Source organism: Dendrobates tinctorius, unplaced genomic scaffold (assembly GCF_039654945.1).
Source record: "Dendrobates tinctorius isolate UK_male_01 unplaced genomic scaffold, ASM3965494v1 ptg000236l, whole genome shotgun sequence".
In the NCBI taxonomy this organism is placed as follows: Eukaryota; Metazoa; Chordata; class Amphibia; order Anura; family Dendrobatidae; genus Dendrobates; species Dendrobates tinctorius.
Window position 1 is genome coordinate 1,987,547 of NW_027361903.1, and position 21,101 is coordinate 2,008,647.

At 48.5% G+C, this 21,101-nt stretch overlaps 1 protein-coding gene across 1 annotated transcript in view; it reads right to left on the reverse strand.

Moving 5' to 3' along the window:
• LOC141060374 (pancreatic triacylglycerol lipase-like) overlaps positions 1-21,101 on the reverse strand; it is a 230,447-nt gene that overhangs the window by 165,697 nt on the left and 43,649 nt on the right. Inside the window, exon 7 of the mRNA XM_073556580.1 lies at positions 18,646-18,772. Coding sequence (XP_073412681.1) covers positions 18,646-18,772 — 127 coding nt within the window. The remainder of the gene's footprint in view (positions 1-18,645; positions 18,773-21,101) is intronic.

Genomic DNA, 21,101 nt, shown 5'->3' on the forward strand with positions numbered 1-21,101 from the left:
AACTGCTGAAATGTTACATTGTATTGTTTTTATTGTCTGTACATGTCCCCACTTAATTGTAAAGTGCTGCGGAATATGTTAAGCTATATAAATAAATAAATATCATTATGATTATCTGTTCACGTAAACGAACTTCAAGAGATCAGATTACAGCTGCCTATTGATGTCTAGAAAGGCAAATGGCACACTCAGACCAGTGCTGCTATGTAATAAGCTATTTTACGTTACCCCAGTGCTGGATTCACAGCTACACTGCACAGTACAGCTGTATTATGCCCTTCATGCTGCTTCCTAGTAAGTATCTTATGTAACCCCAGTGCTATTCACAGCTACACTGCTCAGTGCTTCTTTGTTTTCAATGCTGCTGTTGAGTCTTATCTCATTCCCATGCTTGATTCACAGATGTACTGCTGGATAATGTTCTCTTTGTTGTTGCTGGATTCTTAAGGATAACATGTCACTTACTCAAAAAATACGAGTTAAATATCTTGTAAAAATCTCTGAGAAAACTCTGAAGAAACCACCAGTTGAAGTACAAGCAGAGATTTCACAAACTGCTCCCCAAAAGGAACAAATGTCAATATCTCTTCAACGGGGTGCTGCAGCACAATACAGAAAAAAAGTGTAAGAGTGGGGGAAGCTTAGGGATTTGTACAATGTATTTAACTCAGTTTTTGAGCAATTGACAGGTCCTTTTTGAAGGGAATCTGTCAGCAAAATGTCACTCTCCAATTCATATTAAACTAGAACATGGGAAGGGAAGCAAAAGACCAGAAAAAGCCATACACCTGACAAATGCTATTGAGAACTCTGCTATTAGAAGTGGAAAGGAAGAACAAAGACAAAAGAATCTAATTAATACAAATATTGGAGAAAGAGAAACCAATCACAAACTAAAATGTTTCTATACTAATGCACAAAGCATGGGCAACAAACAAGGAGAATTGGAACTACTAACACAGGAAAAGAAATATGATGTCATTGGAATCACTGAAACTTGGTGGGAGAATACACATGATTGGAATACAAGACTAGAAGGATACAACTTATTTGCAAGAAACAGACTTGATAAACGAGGAGGGGGTGTCGCATTGTATGTTAGAAATGCGTATATCTGCACAGAGATTGAAGCTTCAGAGACTGGGAGTTCTGTGGAAACTGTTTGGGTAACAATACAAGGACAGAACAATGGAAAGGACACCATTGTAGGCATTTACTACAGGCCGCCTGTGCAAGCTGAAGATATGGATGAACTCTTTATGCATCAAATGGCCAAGTTCTCCAAAAAATATGACATAGTGGTCATGGGAGATTTCAACTATCCAGACATTTGTTGGGAATCTCTCTCAGGCAAAACTAACAGGTCAAGGAAATTCTTATCCTCTCTTGCTGACTTTATCTTCCAAAAGGCAGGGGAGAAAACAAGGGGAACTGCTACCTTGGATCTAATCCTTATAAACAGGGAGGAAATGGTTGAGGAGGTAAAAGTGGCTGGGACCCTAGGAGGTAGCGACCATGCTATTTTAGAATTTTGGATAACTAGAGGAGGAAGACCTGTGAAGACTCAGACGTCAAGGTTAGATTTCAGAAAGGCAGATTTTAAGGGATTCAGAAAGAGAATTGGAGGGATCCAATGGCTGGATATCCTTAAAGACAAAAATGTCCAGGAAGGATGGGAAATCTTGAAAAATGAAATTCTCAAAGCACAATTGTTAACAATTCCGAAAAGAGGGAAGAATAGGAAGCATTTAAAGAAGCCAGGATGGATGAACACAGAACTTAAGCACATGCTAAAAAGGAAGAAAATGTTTATAAAATGGAAAGAGGGAGGCATATCTAAAGAAGAATATAATGCTGTCTGCAGAACCTGCAGGGCACAAATCAGATTAGCTAAAGCTGAAAATGAATTGAGGCTTGCAAGAGATGTCAAAAGCAATAATAAAGGATTTTGGGGATATGTCAAAAGTAAAAGAAAAGTCAAAGATGCTATAGGATTTTTACAGGATAAAAATGATGAAATGGTAAGACAGGATGTTGAGAAGGCCGAACTTTTAAATTCCTATTTTGCATCTGTTTTCTCTCAGAAAGGAAATGTAACATCAACTGTTCTTCACTGTCCTATTAAGGGAATAGAAGAATCCAGGATATCTATAAACAGAAAGATAGTGAGGAAACACTTAGCTAACCTAAATGAATTCAAGTCTCCAGGTCCAGATGAATTACACCCCAGAGTACTGAAGGAGATAGCAGAAGAAATTTTTGAACCCCTCTCCATAATCTTTGAAAATTCTTGGAGAACAGAAGTCCCAGAAGACTGGAGAAGAGCAAATGTTGTTCCTAGCTTCAAAAAGGGGAAGAAGGTGGACCCAGGCAACTATAGGCCGGTGAGTCTGACTTCTATACCAGGAAAGAGCTTTGAACAAATTATTAAACAACATGTATGTCAGTACCTGGATAAGAATGAAGTGATTAAACAGAGTCAGCATGGGTTTGTAACTAATAAGTCATGTCAGACTAACTTAATTTCCTTCTATGACGGAATCACTGATTGGGTGGATCAAGGAAATGCTGTATAGTATATCTTGACTTCAGCAAAGCATTTGACAAAGTATCTCATACAATCCTTATTGAAAAAATGACTAAGTATGGAATGGACAAGGCAACTGTTAGGTGGATTCATAACTGGCTTAGTGATCGGACCCAAAGAGTGGTTGTAAATGGCTGCACATCCAGTTGGAAGAATGTCTCAAGTGGGGTACCACAGGGCTCTGTCCTGGGCCCTGTATTGTTCAACATCTTTATCAACGATTTAGATGAAGGAATTGAGGGTAAACTGATTAAATTTGCTGATGACACAAAGCTAGGAGGGATAGCTAATACTAAAGAGAGAGAGGATTCAAAAAGATATAAATAAACTGGAGAAGTGGGCAGCAACTAACAGAATGGTTTTAAACAGGGAAAAATGCAAAGTACTACATCTGGGCAATAAAAATGAAAAAAGCATATACAGAATGGGAGGAATAGGGCTAAGCAACAGCACATGTGAAAGACTTGGGTATACTAATAGATCACAGACTGAATATGAGTCAACAGTGTGATGCAGCAGCAAAAATGGCAAATGCAATTCTAGGATGTATTAACAGAAGCATACAGTCTAGATCACGTGAAGTCATTATTTCCCTCCTCTTTGGTCAGACCTCATCTGGAATATTGTGTCCAGTTTTGGGCACCATATTTTAAAAAAGACATCAACAAACTGGAGCAAGTTCAGAAAAGAGCAACCAGAATGGTGACCGGTCTGCAAACCCTGTCTTATGAGGAAAGGTTGCAGGATTTGGGATTGTTTAGTTTGCGAAAGAGAAGACTGAGAGGAGACTTAATAGCTGTCTACAAATATCTAAAGGGCTGTCACATTGTAGAAGGATCAACTTTATTCTCATTTGCACAAGGAAAGACTAGAAGCAATGGGATGAAACTGAATGGGAGGAGACACAGATTAGATTAGAAAAAACTTTTTGACAGAGTGATCAATGATTGGAACAAGCTGCCACGAGAAGTGGTGAGTTCTCCTTCAATGAGCTGGACAGACATGACTGGGATGATTTAGCGAATCCTGCTTTGAGCAGGGGGTTGGACCAGATGGCCCAGGAGGTCCCTTCCAACTCTACGATTCTATATGTGCATCTAGCTTTCAAAGACTCAAAAACTTTACATGGTCGATCAGTTCCTCCGTTAATGGGAAATCAGTGTTTGAATTGGTATGCTAATGAGGTTAAAGGGCTATGGTAGATCTGAAGCTGCTGTCACTCCAGCTTTATTGCCCGCCCAGCGCCACCTCCTCCTGCTTGACTGAAGTCTCATCATACAAGCTGTCAGTGAAGCAGGAGGGGGCGCTAGGCGAGGAATAGAGCTGGAGTGGCAGCTGCTTCAGATCTACGTAGCCCTTTAGCCTATTTACACATCAATTCAAACAATGATTTCTCAGTAATGGATTGGTCATGTAACGGTATTGATGGTCGCCTGCAAATCTTTTCAGCTGTAATAATAAAACCCAACTTGTTGCACTGAGGAAATCTAATGTTAAAGAAAAATAAATCTCTTTACGCTCCAGGAAGTTGGGGGAGAATATGATGAATCTCTGCTGCAGTGGGCATGGGGCTATTGAGGTTATCTTCATCTTCATAAATGGGTATGGGGCTAGCGCCTTTAAATACCAGCACTTTTGTAATTTAATGCCGTTCCTGAGATATTAACACTTTTCTTTTGTTTATAGCTTGTTTCCTAAGTGACCGAATACCGCTGCTGTGTAGCTTGTAAGCGCTGCGGCTTGACAGAATTAGGATGAAACCACAATCCTGCACAGTGCTTACAAGCTCAGTGGAAAAGACCTTGTTAGCACTGCTCATGTTCTGCTGTCTGCCAGTGATGGTCGATCTCCAAGGCAACAAGCTGCACACATAAGAAACATGTTAATATCTGAAGAATTTGGTTGAAAATTTTAATAAGGTGTAAATTACAAAATTGCCTGTACTTACAAACGCTGTCTGACCATCCCCATGCATGATAATTGGAAAAACCTTTTAAGAATGTGGCCTGAACCACGGGACCTGTCAATGGCCGTCAGAACCTTTCTTGGCAAAGTTCTTGCTGTTGACAGATCTTAATGTGTTTCTGGTTTTCACAACAAGCCAGGTCCTGGTGTATGGAGATGAGGGATCAGTAGCTTCGCGGGATTGTGATGTCTTGTGACCCTGCTGGATTTGAGGAACCAGTCTAAAGCCTACGATTGCCTTCTCCTTGGTGTCGGATTCCCGGGTGGCGCCCCCGATTTGTCCCTTCTGTGTGGCCGCCTTGCAGACTGTAAAGGCCCCATTACACACAACGATATTGTGAGCGATGTCGGAATGACATCGTTGCGTGTGACAAGCAGCAACAATCAGTTGGCTGATCGTTAATCGTTGCCTAATGGTCTAGGCCATAATTCTATCGTTGGTTTCCCGCTGGGCAGCACACATCGCTGCGTGTGACAGCGAGAGCCCAACGATCAGCGAGCTCCCAGCGCCATACAGCAGACGCTGGGAGCTGGTAGCCAAGGTAAACAGCAGGTATCCAAGAGCCGTGCGGCTCTTAGTTAGCCACTGTTTACCCTGGACACCAGCGTGCTCCACTGGTCCTGATCGCTGGTGAGTCTGTCTATGTGACAGCTCACCAGCCATGTCCCAGCGATCACATCCACGCCAGATCGCTGGGACATTGAAGCGTGTAACGGGGCCTTAAGGAACCAAATCCAAGTCTGATGCCATATTCTCCCAGTCCCAATAAAGGTGTGTCCCTTCTCACTCTGTCACACACTTTAACAAACTACCAGAACAGGACATAGATTGGTGTAGACTAGATACATTGTAACAGATCCTCAGTAATGTGGCGCGTGCACTGGATACACTGTAACAGACCCTCGGTAATGTGGCGCGTGCAGCGGATACAGTGTTACAGACCCTCGGTAATGTGGCGCGTGCCCTGGATACACTGTAACAGACCCTCTGTAATGTGGCGCGTGCACTGGATACACTGTAACAGACCCTCGGCGATGTGGCGCGTGCACCGGATACAGTGTAACAGACGCTCGGCAATGTGGCGCGTGCACTGGATACAGTGTAACAGACCCTCGGCAATGTGGCGCGTGCACCGGATACACTGTAACAGACCCTCGGCAATGTGGAGCGAGCACCGGATACACTGTAACAGACCCTCGGTAATGTGGCGCGTGCACCGGATACACTGTAACAGACCCTCGGTAATGTGGCGCGTGCACTGGCTACACTGTAACAGACCTCGGTAATGTGGAGCGTGCCCTGGACACACTCTAACAGACACTCGGTAATGTGGAGCGTGCCCTGGACACACTGTAACAGACCCTCGGTAATGTGGCGCGTGCACCGGATACAGTGTAACAGACCCTCGGTAATGTGGCGCGTGCCCTGGACACTCTGTAACAGACCCTCGGTAATGTGGCGCGTGCACTGGCTACACTAACACTCGGTAATGTGGAGCGTGCCCTGGACACACTCTAACAGACACTCGGTAATGTGGCGCGTGCCCTGGACACTCTGTAACAGACCCTCGGTAATGTGGAGCGTGCACCGGATACACTGTAACAGACCCTCGGTAATGTGGCGCGTGCACTGGATACACTGTAACAGACCCTCGGCAATGTGGCGCGTGCACCGGATACAGTGTAACAGACCCTCGGCAATGTGGCGCGTGCACCGGATACAGTGTAACAGACCCTCGGCAATGTGGCGCGTGCACCGGATACACTGTAACAGACCCTTGGCAATGTGGAGCGAGCACCGGATACACTGTAACAGACCCTGGGTAACGTGGCGCGTGCACCGGATACACTGTAACAGACCCTCGGTAATGTGGCGCGTGCACCGGATACAGTGTAACAGACCCTCGGTAACGTGGCGCGTGCACCGGATACACTGTAACAGACCCTCGGTAATGTGGCGTGCGCACCGGCTACACTGTAACAGACCCTTGGTAATGTGGCGTGCGCACCGGCTACACTGTAACAGACCCTCGGAAATGTGGAGCGTGCACCGGCTACACTGTAACAGACGCTCGGTAATGTGGAGCGTGCACCGGATACACTGTAACAGACCCTCGGCAATGTGGAGCGTGCACCGGATACAGTGTAACAGACCCTCGGCAATGTGGCGCGTGCACCGGATACAGTGTAACAGACCCTCGGCAATGTGGCGCGTGCACCGGATACACTGTAACAGACCCTCGGCAATGTGGAGCGTGCACCGGATACACTGTAACAGACCCTCGGTAATGTGGCGCGTGCACCGGATACACTGTAACAGACCCTCGGTAATGTGGCGCGTGCACCGGATACAGTGTAACAGACCCTCGGTAACGTGGCGCGTGCACCGGATACACTGTAACAGACCCTCGGTAATGTGGCGTGCGCACCGGCTACACTGTAACAGACCCTCGGTAATGTGGAGCGTGCACCGGCTACACTGTAACAGACGCTCGGTAATGTGGAGCGTGCACCGGCTACACTGTAACAGACCCTCGGTAATGTGGCGCGTGCAGGATTCTTTACCCTCTCCATGTAGTTACTCTTGATACAAAGCTCCTGACCGTGGTGAGAACATGAAACATGACTGTGGAACGTTGCGATTGTCCACGGCGTGGATTGTGTGTTTACAGCGCGGAGTGAGCGCCACAGCTCGCTAATTTGCAGCTAATTGCCGAGGCTGCATCGAGCGGCTGCGGATCCTGTACAATGTACCAGGCACACTGGGATGTCGATAACATCGATGTACACAAACACTTTAATTGATGGTTAACTCCTTCTCTGCCGCCCGCCAGGCTCCTCGCTGTCCCAGCACCTGCATCCTATACATAATGCACCGCAGATGGAGCAGACTGACAGCCGGGGCCCAAATCTGAAGCCATATCACCTTCCTCCAGTGACAGCGGCCTCCTCAGGACAGAGCCGGTATCATCTGTGAGGCTGAGGTCACCTATCTGTTCAGATGCTCACGCTCTATACTTCTTCCTCATGCTTTGCACTGCAGCTCTGCTTCCTTAGGAACACTATAATCAGTGAGTATCTATAAGAATTTTACAACCATTGCCTCATCAGAAGCTGGGGCTAATGCTCAGCCTATGCACTATGCTTTACACTGCACCTCTGCTTCACAAGGACACAGCCATACCCAGACACAGGCGCCATCTTCTGTCTCATCAGAGGTTTTTTCTATCCTCTATGATTTATACTACAGCTCTGCTTCATTAAATTTGCTGCGGTTTACAGGCAGGAAGTCAGCACATGGAAATAAACAGCGACACAAGAACGGCAGAGCGGCCGCAGTGTGGCCTGCGGGTGCTGTCGCAGGTACGGGCGGTGTCACTGCCGGAGCAGAACTCTCCTGCATGTCACATAATGACAGAAAACCACTCGTCTGCCGGGGAGGAGAGTTACTGAGCAGCGTGACATCGTGCCGGGTTATAACGGAGCTGAAGTTTTTGTGATAATTATTTTCCCCACAATCAGTGCCATGAAACATTAGCGAGAGGCGCATCAATAACCTGCAGCTGGCAAGCATTTATTAATACCACCAGCACCCAGCAAAGTCATAACCATTCAGTGCAAAGTGAACATTTGTGCTGCCGCTAAACGGCAGAGACGCCAAAGCCCCTCGTCTGTAAATCCGAATGGACGCCGAGAACCATTATCAATAATTCAATGCAATAGAAGTGAAGGATGAAATACGCTGCGGTGAGGAGACGGCGTGCGGTCAGGACGGAGACCACCGGGGAGACTGACGCTGTAACCACCGGGGAGACGGACGCTGTAACCACCTAATCACCAGGGAGACTGACGCTGTAACCTCCAGAGACTGACGCTGTAACCACCTAATCACCGGGGAGACTGACGCTGTAACCACCGGGGAGACTGATGCTGTAACCACCTAATCACCGGGGAGACTGATGCTGTAACCACCGGGGAAGCTGACGCTGTAACCACCTAATCACCGGGGAGACTGATGCTGTACCTCCAGAGACTGACACTATAACCACCGGAGACTGACGATGTAACCACCGGGGAGACTGACGCTGTAACCACCGGGGAAACTGAAGCTGTAGCCACCTAATCACCGGGGAAACTGACGCTGTACCTCCAGAGACTGACGCTGTAACCACCGGGGAAACTGACGCTGTAACCACCTAATCACCGGGGAAACTGACGCTGTAACCACCTAATCACCAGGGAGACTGACGCTGTAACTACCGGGGAGACTGACGCTGTAACCACCGGGGAAACTGAAGCTGTAGCCACCTAATCACCGGGGAAACTGACGCTGTACCTCCAGAGACTGACGCTGTAACCACCGGGGAAACTGACGCTGTAACCACCTAATCACCGGGGAAACTGACGCTGTAACCACCTAATCACCAGGGAGACTGACGCTGTAACTACCGGGGAGACTGACGCTGTAACCACCTAATCACCGGGGAGACTGATGCTGTACCTCCAGAGATGGACGCTGTAACAACCGAAGAGACTGACGCTGTACCTCCACAAATGGTCACTGTAACCACCGGGGAGACTGACGCTGTAACCACCTAATCATCGGGGAGATTGATGCTGTACCTCCAGAGACTGACACTATAACCACCGGAGAGACTGACGATGTAACCACCTGGGAGACTGACGCTGTAACCACTGGGGAGACTGACGCTGTAACCACTGGGGAGACTGACGCTGTAACCACTGGGGAGACTGACGCTGTAACCACTGGGGAGACTGACGCTGTAACCACCGGGGAGACTGACGCTGTAACCACCGGGGAGACTGATGCTGTAACCACCGGGGAGACTGACGCTGTACATGCAGGAGAGACTGTCGCTGTATCCACTGGAGACTGTCGCCGTACTGTAACCTCTCTTCAGTCGGGTTTACTGTGGTGAAATGTTTGGTATCGTCCTATCATAATGACCATCACAAAGATTCTGTAGGTGGAAAAAATATAAAAGTAAATGTAATATACAGCGGGGACAGAAGGATGGAACTTACCATTAGTTTACTGAGGAAATCTATTTGTAAACCTGCTATTGACATGAAATTGTCCCCAGATGTCGGGAACATCCGATCCACACAAAGAAATCACCAGAACACATGAAGAAAGGAGCAAAAAGAAAGTCCTGACACTCGCCTAGATCTATTAGTAATTAGGAAGCAATCCTGCTACTAAGTGACCAATAATATCAGCTGGGTCACCTGATGTCTATAAGAAGGGTCTCATTACCAAGGGGCCACACAGGAGACATCTCATAATGGGTAACATCAGTGAGCTGTCTCAAGACCTTCACAACCTTATTGTTGTAAAACATCCAGATGGCATTGGTTACAGAAGAATTTCTAAACTACTGAATGTACCAGTGAGCGCTGCTGAGGTCATAATTAGGGAGTGGAAGGAACATCATTTCACCAAAAACAAGGTGTTCCCCTCAAGATTTCACCATAAACAGGCCACATCCAGTTGCTCCCTCATAGATTTCACCATAAACAGGCCACATCCAGTTGCTCCCTGTAATGTAAAATGTCTGTAAGGTATGACTTCTAGAATCTTCCCTTCCTCCACACACAGCTATCTGCCTGCAGCTGTGAAACCTGAAACTTCAGTGTAGAATTCTCCTCTCCCCCTTTTTCCTCCCCCTCCCTGCACAGCTAAGTGAAAGGATGTCTTTTGTTCTCAAACATGCGGCTTGATGGGAAGTATTAAAACAAGTCATATCGTGAAAACCATACACCGCAGAGATATAACAATCACATCTCTGCGTAGGCAACGAAACCAACTTTCTAATCCCTAATTTTCACGGTTCTAACTCCTCCAGAAACTGAGATATGGATTGCTCCCAAATGGAGCGTCTTAATTATGGCATGTTTGATGTTGTTTTATTGTATTCGATAAACTACAACCAATGAGACTCTCGGCGTGTCTATACGAGCTTCCCTCGTTTAGATATAGTTAGTATAAGTTTTTAGTTAAATTGCAACCTAGAGAGTAGGGGGGCAGACCCTCTCCAGACTTCCCCTTTCATGAGGTCACAAACCCAAAGGGATAAGGTATTCCCTCCCAAAATTCATGCAGTTTGAGCTGCAGATCTCATGCTGACAAGACCTACCCGATGTCTTGGGATGTCTGGCTGCTGCCCATCCCCCAGCCACATGGGTTGCCTAAAGAACCAGGGCTGTGGAGTCGGTAAGCCAAACCTGCGACTCCGACTCCTCAATTTCCCTTACACCGACTCCAACTCCGACTCCGACTCCACAACTCCGACTCCGACACATATTGCTTATATTTAAGTGAAAAATTTATTGTAGTACAATGTGAACCTCAGACATTTAATCATTTTTATGATCCAATAATCAAGATATTTATATAGAACAGAATATATATTGGTGTACTACCCAGTTTTCATTCTTTTTGGTACAGATACGATATGGATAGACAGATATGGATAAATGGATAGATAGAGCAGATTTCTAATCTGCTTTTGCTATTGAAAACATTATCTATGAGCTCAAAAACCTTTCAGGTGATGCAGTTTTTTAAAAAGATGATCAGCTTTTGCAGCTGAAAAACGTATCCTCAAAAAACACAGGAAAAACGCTGTGTGTGAATGTAGCCTTAGATCAGGAATATAACAGCCATTTATAGGACATTTCATAACTTTCCCAAACTCCTATGAAAAAATATTCAGCACATCCTGCATTGAATTACTGTACCCAATTTATTATATATTTTAGGAGTCGGAGTCGGTCCATTTTATACCGACTCCAACTCCGACTCCACCAAAATGAGCACCGACTCCGACTCCACAGCCCTGTAAAGAACAATAAGCAACTGTAAGTGTAATTTATGTTTTCATCCCTGTTATGTTATATTTGCATTGTACATATTTAATGTCTCAACTTTGTAACAACTTTTATCTGAGTAATCACTGCCCACCTTTTTGGGAATAAATGATAAAATTATCAGTTTGTCTCCATGCTCTACGAAACGAACTATGTGTCATGATCCTGTGTTGGATCTGGCGGTATTAAATGCAAAGTGAACTTTTTTTACTTTGGAAAGTTCCAAGGTGTCTTGACTGTCCCCGGTGGTGGTGAGTGGTATTGCACTTTAGGGTTTTTTGCACTTAATTATGGATCAGGTGTGACACCTTATAAAGGTGTGCTCAGGGGGTTCACTCACTGCCTGTGATATTGTGAGATTGTTCACTTTGAGTGGGAGAGCCTGGATGAAGGATGGAGCTGGTGAGGAGTCCTGCGCAGCTTAGCCAGGGGGGATGTGTTTCAGCTATGGTGTCTGGACGAAGGGCTGGCATGGCGTGGTGGAGTCGCAGTGATGGTGTCAGCGGGAAGTGTCTGCATGGGCTGGTGGAGTGGCGACTATGGAGAGTGGCACTCACCATGTGGGACTTGGCCACTGAGCTGGACTCAAGCATGCTCGACTTCGTGTCAGCAGCTGAACTCGTCCTTGGGACTCTGGTACTAAGCAGCTGCAACTGGTGTTGGACTCTGCTCCAAGGTTGCACTAAGGTGAAGGATCCTGTTATGGTGATGGATCCGGGTGGAGAAGATGCACTCAGGTGGAGGGCTCTGTTGCTAGGAGCGCACGCAACAGAGCAAAGCTAAGTGGTGTTTCCCCTGTATTGTCTCTTTCCTCATGTGTGTTATTAGTGCAGTGGTGGGATTAGTCTCCGCACCGACCCATTCCCTAGTGAGGGTTTAGGGTCAGGGTGAGCAAGGGCGTTAAGGTACGCGTGCGGCGACAGGTGTGGAGCCTGTTTAGGGAATGTCAGGAGTGCAGGGACACTGGCTCAGGGGAGCTTAGGAGGTCTCCATTTCCCCATTCCCTATCGCAGGGCCCACCATTGTTATAGTTTCCCAGGTTCCCCCTTTATTATTTGATTATTGTATGTATAACGTGTAATACCTAAATTCGCCAGGTGGAGGCGGCGTATCCACCTGCACGTTTTATTATTTAAATGCGCCCCACTGGAGGCGGTGTATCCAGGGTCACGTGTGTTATGGGTCCGCTTTGCGGTAACACCTGCGCCCTGACACACGTGACCATAACATTATCACCGGCCCTTACTTTTTTTCTGGTGAGCTTTGGCCATGTGGAGACCTTTGGTAATTGCTGCCGGTCCTCACTGAGGTGCAGTGGGGAGCGGCAAGGTGTGTTTAAGCCGCTGCAGCAGCAGTTATCAGGGTCTGGGGCCTCTGCTCAGATAACCAGAGAAACAAAAATGGCGGCTGCGGTCTGGCAAAAGCCCCTAGAGTCGCTGCTGGGGAGCGGGACTTGCTCTTGCACGGAGAGGTACCCAGGCAGGTGGGAGGAATGGTGCCCCACGGAGCTGCCTGGTATTCCCCGAGGTGAAGGGGTACATCCCTGTGGTGAGCAGACTAGGTGTGTAGTCGCTGCTGGGGAGCGGGACTTGCTCTTACAGGGGACGCACCCAGGCAGGTGGGAGGAAGGGTGCCCCACGGAGCTGCCTGGCATTCCCCGAGGTGAAGGGGTACGTCCCTGTAGGGAGCAGATTGGTGTATAGTCCGCGGGGCTCATGCCAAATCTTTGATGCCGCCCCTCCTGGTCGTGTGGAGGCGACCAGCGAGTATATATATTTTCCTCCATATTCCTGCGGCTATGGTACTAAAACCCCCTAGAGTCGCTGCTGGGGAGCAGGACTGGTTCATGCAGGCGGGCGCACCCAGGCAGGTGGGAGGAATGGTGCCCCACGGAGCTGCCTGGTATTCCCCGAGGTGAAGGGGTATGCCCCTGTGGTGAGCTGACTGGTGTGAGTCCGCGGGGTTTTACGCCAAATCTTCATACCATCGAAGAAGCCGCCCTCCTGGTCGTGTGGAGGCGACCAGCGAGAGTATATTTCCTCCATTTCCCGGTCCCCTTCTCCTCCTGGTGTGTGCAGCAGGTGTGCTGCGGGGGAGTAGGGACAAATCTCTACCCTCGCCATTAACCAACCCTAAGAGGCGCAGTCCTCATGGTGAAAGGGTTGGAGGGTGGTGTCCCTTGGTGAATAGTGGGGGTGTGAGGGTGGTGACACAGGGGGACGCCTCGGTCGAGTCCAGAGTGAGTTCACCAAAAAATGACAAATGTATGTGTGCAATAAACGTTCAGGTCCGGACCTGTGTGTGAACGAGCATGTATGTGTGCCACCAAAAAACATCTTGTGGAAATGTGTTGTGGAGTCTGATCAGCTCTGAGCATACATACACATACATAAACTCGTTCCCCAGGTCGGCGCTGTGGAGATGAGTGGTGCCTCCAAAATGAACTTTATTGCCAATACCAGCGGTGCGTTTGTCATAAACCTGAAGTGTCAGGGAATGGTGGGGTGAACTCAGGGTCTGGGCGTCCCCGCTGTAGGTGTTTTCCTAATGAGGGGTGGTCTTGAGGGTCCAGAGGCCCCTCATTAAGGAGGGGGTACTGTCATGATCCTGTGTTGGATCTGGCGGTATTAAATGCAAAGTGAACTTTTTTTACTTTGGAAAGTTCCAGGGTGTCTTGACTGTCCCCGGTGGTGGTGAGTGGTATTGCACTTTAGGGTTTTTTGCACTTAATTATGGATCAGGTGTGACACCTTATAAAGGTGTGCTCAGGGGGTTCACTCACTGCCTGTGATATTGTGAGATTGTTCACTTTGAGTGGGAGAGCCTGGATGAAGGATGGAGCTGGTGAGGAGTCCTGCGCAGCTTAGCCAGGGGGGATGTGTTTCAGCTATGGTGTCTGGACGAAGGGCTGGCATGGCGTGGTGGAGTCGCAGTGATGGTGTCAGCGGGAAGTGTCTGCATGGGCTGGTGGAGTGGCGACTATGGAGAATGGCACTCACCATGTGGGACTTGGCCGCTGAGCTGGACTCAAGCATGCTCGACTTCGTGTCAGCAGCTGAACTCGTCCTTGGGACTCTGGTACTAAGCAGCTGCAACTGGTGTTGGACTCTGCTCCAAGGCTGCACTAAGGTGAAGGATCCTGTTATGGTGATGGATCCGGGTGGAGGAGAAGATGCACTCAGGTGGAGGGCTCTGTTGCTAGGAGCGCACGCAACAGAGCAAAGCTAAGTGGTGTTTCCCCTGTATTGTCTCTTTCCTCGTGTGTTATTAGTGCAGTGGTGGGATTAGTCTCCGCACCGACCCATTCCCTAGTGAGGGTTTAGGGTCAGGGTGAGCAAGGGCGTTAAGGTACACGTGCGGCGACAGGTGTGGAGCCTGTTTAGGGAATGTCAGGAGTGCAGGGACACTGGCTCAGGGGAGCTTAGGAGGTCTCCATTTTCCCATTCCCTATCGCAGGGCCCACCATTGTTATAGTTTCCCAGGTTCCCCCTTTATTATTTGATTATTGTATGTATAACTTGTAATACCTAAATTCGCCAGGTGGAGGCGGCGTATCCACCTGCACGTTTTATTATTTAAATGCGCCCCACTGGAGGCGGTGTATCCAGGGTCACGTGTGTTATGGGTCCGCTTTGCGGTAACACCTGCGCCCTGACACACGTGACCATGACATTATGCGCCTTTTTTAGATAATCGCTACTAATTTGGGGGTTTGCCACGGACCCTCTTAATTAACTCTTTAAGTGAATTGTGGCTGGTGGCAGCGTGGTGTGTTCGGTTGGTTGGGCTAGTTGGCAGTATGGAAGGGTCTTATATTGCTGAATAAGTGGCTGAGGCCAACGCATTGATAATTTCCTTACTGCAGTAGTCTAATTGCCCGTGCACAACAAGCAGCCCATCCGGCGACTAATTATCCTAGGTGCAGTTCCCTGACTGATCTGATGGTAAGGGGGGCACCAGAGAGCTGCGAGTTCCAAAGTGGAACGAAGAAAGCGGGATATTCATAAATCCCCGCAGTTCTTAGAAGGTTGTTAGCAGTGGTGGGGCATCCAAAATACCCCCCTGCAGTAAATTGTTAGGGCAAGATTAGCTTGCTGTATTTTTTTGTCACATGGTGTCAGTGGTGGGATAACTAAGATAAGCCCCCACTGTGCCTGTGATAGCCGTGTGCCGGCAGTGCGTCGCGTCCCTCCGTCCGCTGACATACCAGTGTCAGTGGTGGGATTGTCACATATTGGTGGCACAGGGTGCGCTTTCGTCATCACACTCCCTCATAGATTTCACCATAAACATGCCACGGCCAGGTGCTCCTCGCAAGATTTCACCATAAACCGTCCACAGCCAGGTGCTCTTCGCAAAATTTCATACAGAGGAGTGAAAAGAATTATCAGAGTTGTCCAAGAGCCAAGGACACCTGTGGAGACCTACAGAAAGACCTGGAATCAGAGGCTACAAAAAAACTATGAGTAATACAACCTCCATGGCCTGTATGCACGCTCACCATGCAACATCAATGTCCTGTATGCACACTCACTAAGCGTCCTCCATGGTCTGCATGCACGCTCACCACACAACCTCCATGGCCTGTATGCACACTCACCACACAACCTCCATGGCCTGTATGCACACTCACCACACAACCTCCATGGCCTGTATACACACTTACCAAGCATCCTATATGGTCTGTATGCACGCTCACCATGCAACCTCCTTGGCCTGTATGCACACTCACCACACAACCTCCATGGCCTGTATACACGCTTACCAAGCATCCTATATGCATGCTCACCATGCAACCTCTATGGCCTCTATGTATGCTTACCAGTTAACTTGCTCAACAACATTCAGACAAGTCTGTGAAATGCTAGGAGAACATAGTCTGGTGACATAATACACCATGCGTGGAGACCAAAAGGCACTGCATATCCCCCCAAAGACAGCATACAACAGTGAAGTGTGGAGGTGGGAACATCAGGGCGTGCGGCTGTTTTTCAGTGTACGACACTGACAATCTTCATATAACTGAAGGAAGAATGAATGGACAAATGTACTGAGACATTCCTGATAACAATCTGCTACCATCTACCAGAATGATGAACTCTGTTCCACGGTTCAGTGGTGGCGGTTTGACACCACTCCATTCGATGCTCGGCATTGTGCTGGGTGATGTACGGCTGTATGCAGCTGCTCGGCCATAAAGCTCTCAACGGGGGCGCAGTGTTTGTGCTGATACCAGAGGAGGTCTGGATTCTGTAGTTATGGGGTCAGCAGAGCGGTGGTGACTTTACTGTCTTCTGCTTCTCAGCACTCGGCCCCCTGATCTATGATGTTATGGGGTCTCTACTTCGTGGCGGAGTTGCTGCGGTCCCCTCCGTTTCGCAGTAATATCACTCACACGTGATGGGGGAAGATCTAGGAGGAAGAAATGTCATGGACTTGTTACCCCGGTGGCTCCTATTAGAGAACCGCACTGATATCAGGGAGGTTTGCACCACCGGCCGCTCTGTTACATGGTAGTAAAAGCAAAAGGCATGGCGGGGGGGGACCAGAGATTATACACCGGGAGGGGGGGTGGAGGTGACGGGAGGAGGTTATACACCAGATGAAAGGCTGGATGTAATACACTGCGTGTGAGGGGCCGAATGTTATACACCTGGGGGGCAGCAGAGCCAGAGGCTATATACTGGGAGGTAAGGTCAGAGGTTTTATAATGGGGGAAACAGAGGTTATACACTGGGGGTGATGGGTTGGAGGTTACAAACCGGGGTGATGGGCTGTAGGTTATACACTGGGGGTGACAGGCTGGAGGTTATACACTGGGGGTGACCGGCTGGAGGTTATACGCTGGGGGTGATGGACTGCAGATTATACACTGGGGGTGACGGTCTGGAGGTTATACACTGAGGGGTGACGGGCTGGAGGTTATACACTGAGGGGTGACGGGCTGGAGGTTATACACTGAGGGGTGACGGGCTGGAGGTTATACACTGAGGGGTGACGGGCTGGAGGTTATACACTGAGGGGTGACGGGCTGGAGGTTATACACTGAGGGGTGACGGGCTGGAGGTTATACACTGAGGGGTGACGGGCTGGAGGTTATACACTGAGGGGTGACGGGCTGGAGGTTATACACTGAGGGGTGACGGGCTGGAGGTTATACACTGGGGGGTGATGGACTGCAGATTATACACTGGGGGTGATGGTCTGGAGGTTATACACGGGGGGTGATGGTCTGGAGGTTATACACGGGGGGTGATGGTCTGGAGGTTATACACGGGGGGTGATGGTCTGGAGGTTATACACGGGGGGTGATGGTCTGGAGGTTATACACGGGGGGTGATGGTCTGGAGGTTATACACGGGGGGTGATGGTCTGGAGGTTATACACGGGGGGTGATGGTCTGGAGGTTTTTCACGGGGGGTGACGGTCTGGAGGTTATACACGGGGGGTGACGGTCTGAAGATTATACACAGGGGGTGACTGTCTGGAGGTTATACACCGGGGTATCGGGCTGGAGATTATACACTGCCGGGTAACGAGCAGGAGGAGACTGTGTGGGCAATGTGTGGCTCCAAGCCATCATCTACAGTACCGGACACCCCACATGTCCTCTACTGAAGCCGGTTAGAGAGGACATTGATCTGGATGGTGATTTTATGTCCTTTGACGAGCTGGGAGCGTTGTCATGAAGCCACAGTTGACAGCAGCCGCAGGCCAGGAAAGCCCAATACTGTAGGAATATTGGGAGCACTGATAGGACAGAAACCTCAGGGACGGGGCGCACGCTACATACATGGTGGCTGAGCGATGCTCTCCGTGGCCTGACACCTTCGTGTCATCACCAGCTGTACAATCATCAGTAATTTGTGGAGCGGTCACTGTTCTGTGACGTTGGACCAGACGGGCGTCTCGCTCCCCTCATATAACTGACCCTTAATCCAGACTCTGATAATCCACTGCTCCCATTGATGTCGGATTAGAGGACGCTTACAGCACACGGTTAGGGTCTTTCTCTGGCTGCTGGCACCTCACACACGGCGCTCAGTGGCGGCTCCTCTAACGGCAGCCACGTCATACCCCTGACAGCAGCCGTTGTCCGCTGCACACAATCACCTACAATTCTCTGAGCAGGACTCAATCTATAGCAGAATGTAGAGCAGGTCCTGTATCACTGTGTACTGTAGATGACTGCGGGGACGAACCTGCTGCAGGGCCGAGATCTCTGGGTGCAGGGCCGGGATCTCTGGGTGCAGGGCCGGGATCTCTGGGTGCAGCGCCTCGTACGTCCATGCCGCCTCCTCCCTGTAGGATTCCAGCTCCTTCTTCAGCCTGAGTGCAAACAAACAAAGCTTGATGAGGCCGTGTTGTATCACGCTACAGGCGGGGACGGCGCTGCTCGCACACCGCAGCTTGGGGTGACACACATACGGGGGAGATGCTGCACAAGGTTTACCAAAATTGCATCTACGTGTACAGATAACCAGCTATCCGCAGTCACAGCGCATAATGACCGGTGAAGACACCACGGTGCACACACATACACACATCAGGGCACACCATGGCGCATGGACACACCACAGCACACACACACCAGGGCGGATATACACCACGGTGTACAGACTAGTGTGGCGCAGGCTCTCTCTTGGCTTCAGCCTCTTTCACACTTTAGTCTTTTGACGTCAGTTCCAAACCGTCAAAGTGTGAAAAAATGGATCCGTTGCAAAAGAGGGGAAAAAAAAAAAAAAAAAAAAAGGAGAGGGGGAAAAAAAAAAAAGGAGAGGGGGAAAAAAAAAAAAGGAGAGGGGGAAAAAAAAAAAAGGAGAGGGGGAAAAAAAAAAAAGGAGAGGGGGAAAAAAAAAAAAGGAGAGGGGGAAAAAAAAAAAAGGAGAGGGGGAAAAAAAAAAAAGGAGAGGGGGGAAAAAAAAAAAGGAGAGGGGGGAAAAAAAAAAAAAAAGAAAAGAGGGGGAAAAAAAAAAAAGGAGAGGGGGGAAAAAAAAAAAAGGAGAGGGGGAAAAAAAAAAAGGAGAGGGGGAAAAAAAAAAAGGAGAGGGGGAAAAAAAAAAAGGAGAGGGGGGAAAAAAAAAGGAGAGGGGGGAAAAAAAAAGGAGAGGGGGGAAAAAAAAAGGAGAGGGGGGAAAAAAAAGGAGAGGGGGGAAAAAAAAAGGAGAGGGGGGAAAAAAAAAGGAGAGGGGGGAAAAAAAAAGGAGAGGGGGGAAAAAAAAGAGAGGGGGGAAAAAAAAAGGAGAGGGGGGAAAAAAAAAGGAGAGGGGGGAAAAAAAAGGAGAGGGGGGAAAAAAAAAAAAAAAGAAAAGAGGGGGAAAAAAAAAAGGAGAGGGGGGAAAAAAAAAGGAGAGGGGGAAAAAAAAAAAAGGAGAGGGGGAAAAAAAAAAAAGGAGAGGGGGAAAAAAAAAAAGGAGAGGGGGAAAAAAAAAAAAGGAGAGGGGGAAAAAAAAAAAAAGGAGAGGGGGAAAAAAAAAAGGAGAGGGGGAAAAAAAAAAGGGAAAAAAAGGGGAAAAAAAAAAAGAGGGAAAAAAAAGGGGAAAAAGGAAAAAAAGAGGGGGAAAAAAAAGGGAAAAAAAAAAGAGGGGAAAAAAAAGGGAAAAAAAAAAGAGAGGGGAAAAAAAAGAGAAAAAAAGGAAAAAGAGGAGAGAGGAAAGAGGAGAGAGAGAGGTAGGTGGGAGAGAGAGAGGTAGGTGGGAGAGAGAGAGGTAGGTGGGAGAGAGAGAGGTGGGAGGGAGAGAGAGAGGTGGGAGGGAGAGAGAGGTGGGAGGGAGGGAGGGAGAGAGGAGAGGAGAGGGAGGGAGGGGGGGAGAAAGAAAGGGAGAGAGAAAGGAAGGGAGAGATTGATTCTTCCGTGCATGCTCGGTTTAAAAAAGTGAAATCCGTTGACGGATTCCGTCATTTGACGGACTGCAATGGATCCGCAGCCCATAGCCTTCCATTCTAGCCAACGGCGGCCTGTGACGGATCCGTTGCAATCCGTCTTTTCAACGCAGACAAAAAACGTTACTATGTCCGTCTACTCCGGACGGCGGACGCTGAAATTACGACGGATCCGTCAAGAAACGGAGGCAACGGATGACCATCCGTCGCAATCCGACACTAATGCACGTCTATGAGAAAAGAACGGATTCCGCAAAAAAAAAAAAAAAAAAAGGCAGATCCATTTTTTTCAAAAAAGGGCGGATTTCGACTGACGTCAAAAGACTGAAGTGTGAAAGAGGCCTAACTCATGTCCTCCTGTTTGCTGAGGATCTATTGGAACGTGGTCGTTTCTTCGCTTTCTCCTTGGACAGATGTAACAGTAGGAAGGCGCTGACAAAGTTTGGACACATTCTGTATCCCGGTGTGACACTGTGAATGTGGTGGGCCCCAGAGGATCCTACAGGGTCGTAACACTGCACCACTCACATAAACGGGCGGATGCCCCACAGGATCTGAGTTTTGGGACTGAACCCGTTCCATTGACATCTACAACAAGGAGGACTCTGGACACACGGGTACCGCCAGAGCTGTAACCAGGGCTGAAGGGCTACAGCTGCTGATGCCCAACACAGGAACGAGCTGTACCCGCCTCACCGATGGCATCAATATTCTCATCTCATCCATCGGGTATTGTGCCCACACTCACCTACAAAAACTACATATGGAGAGTGGC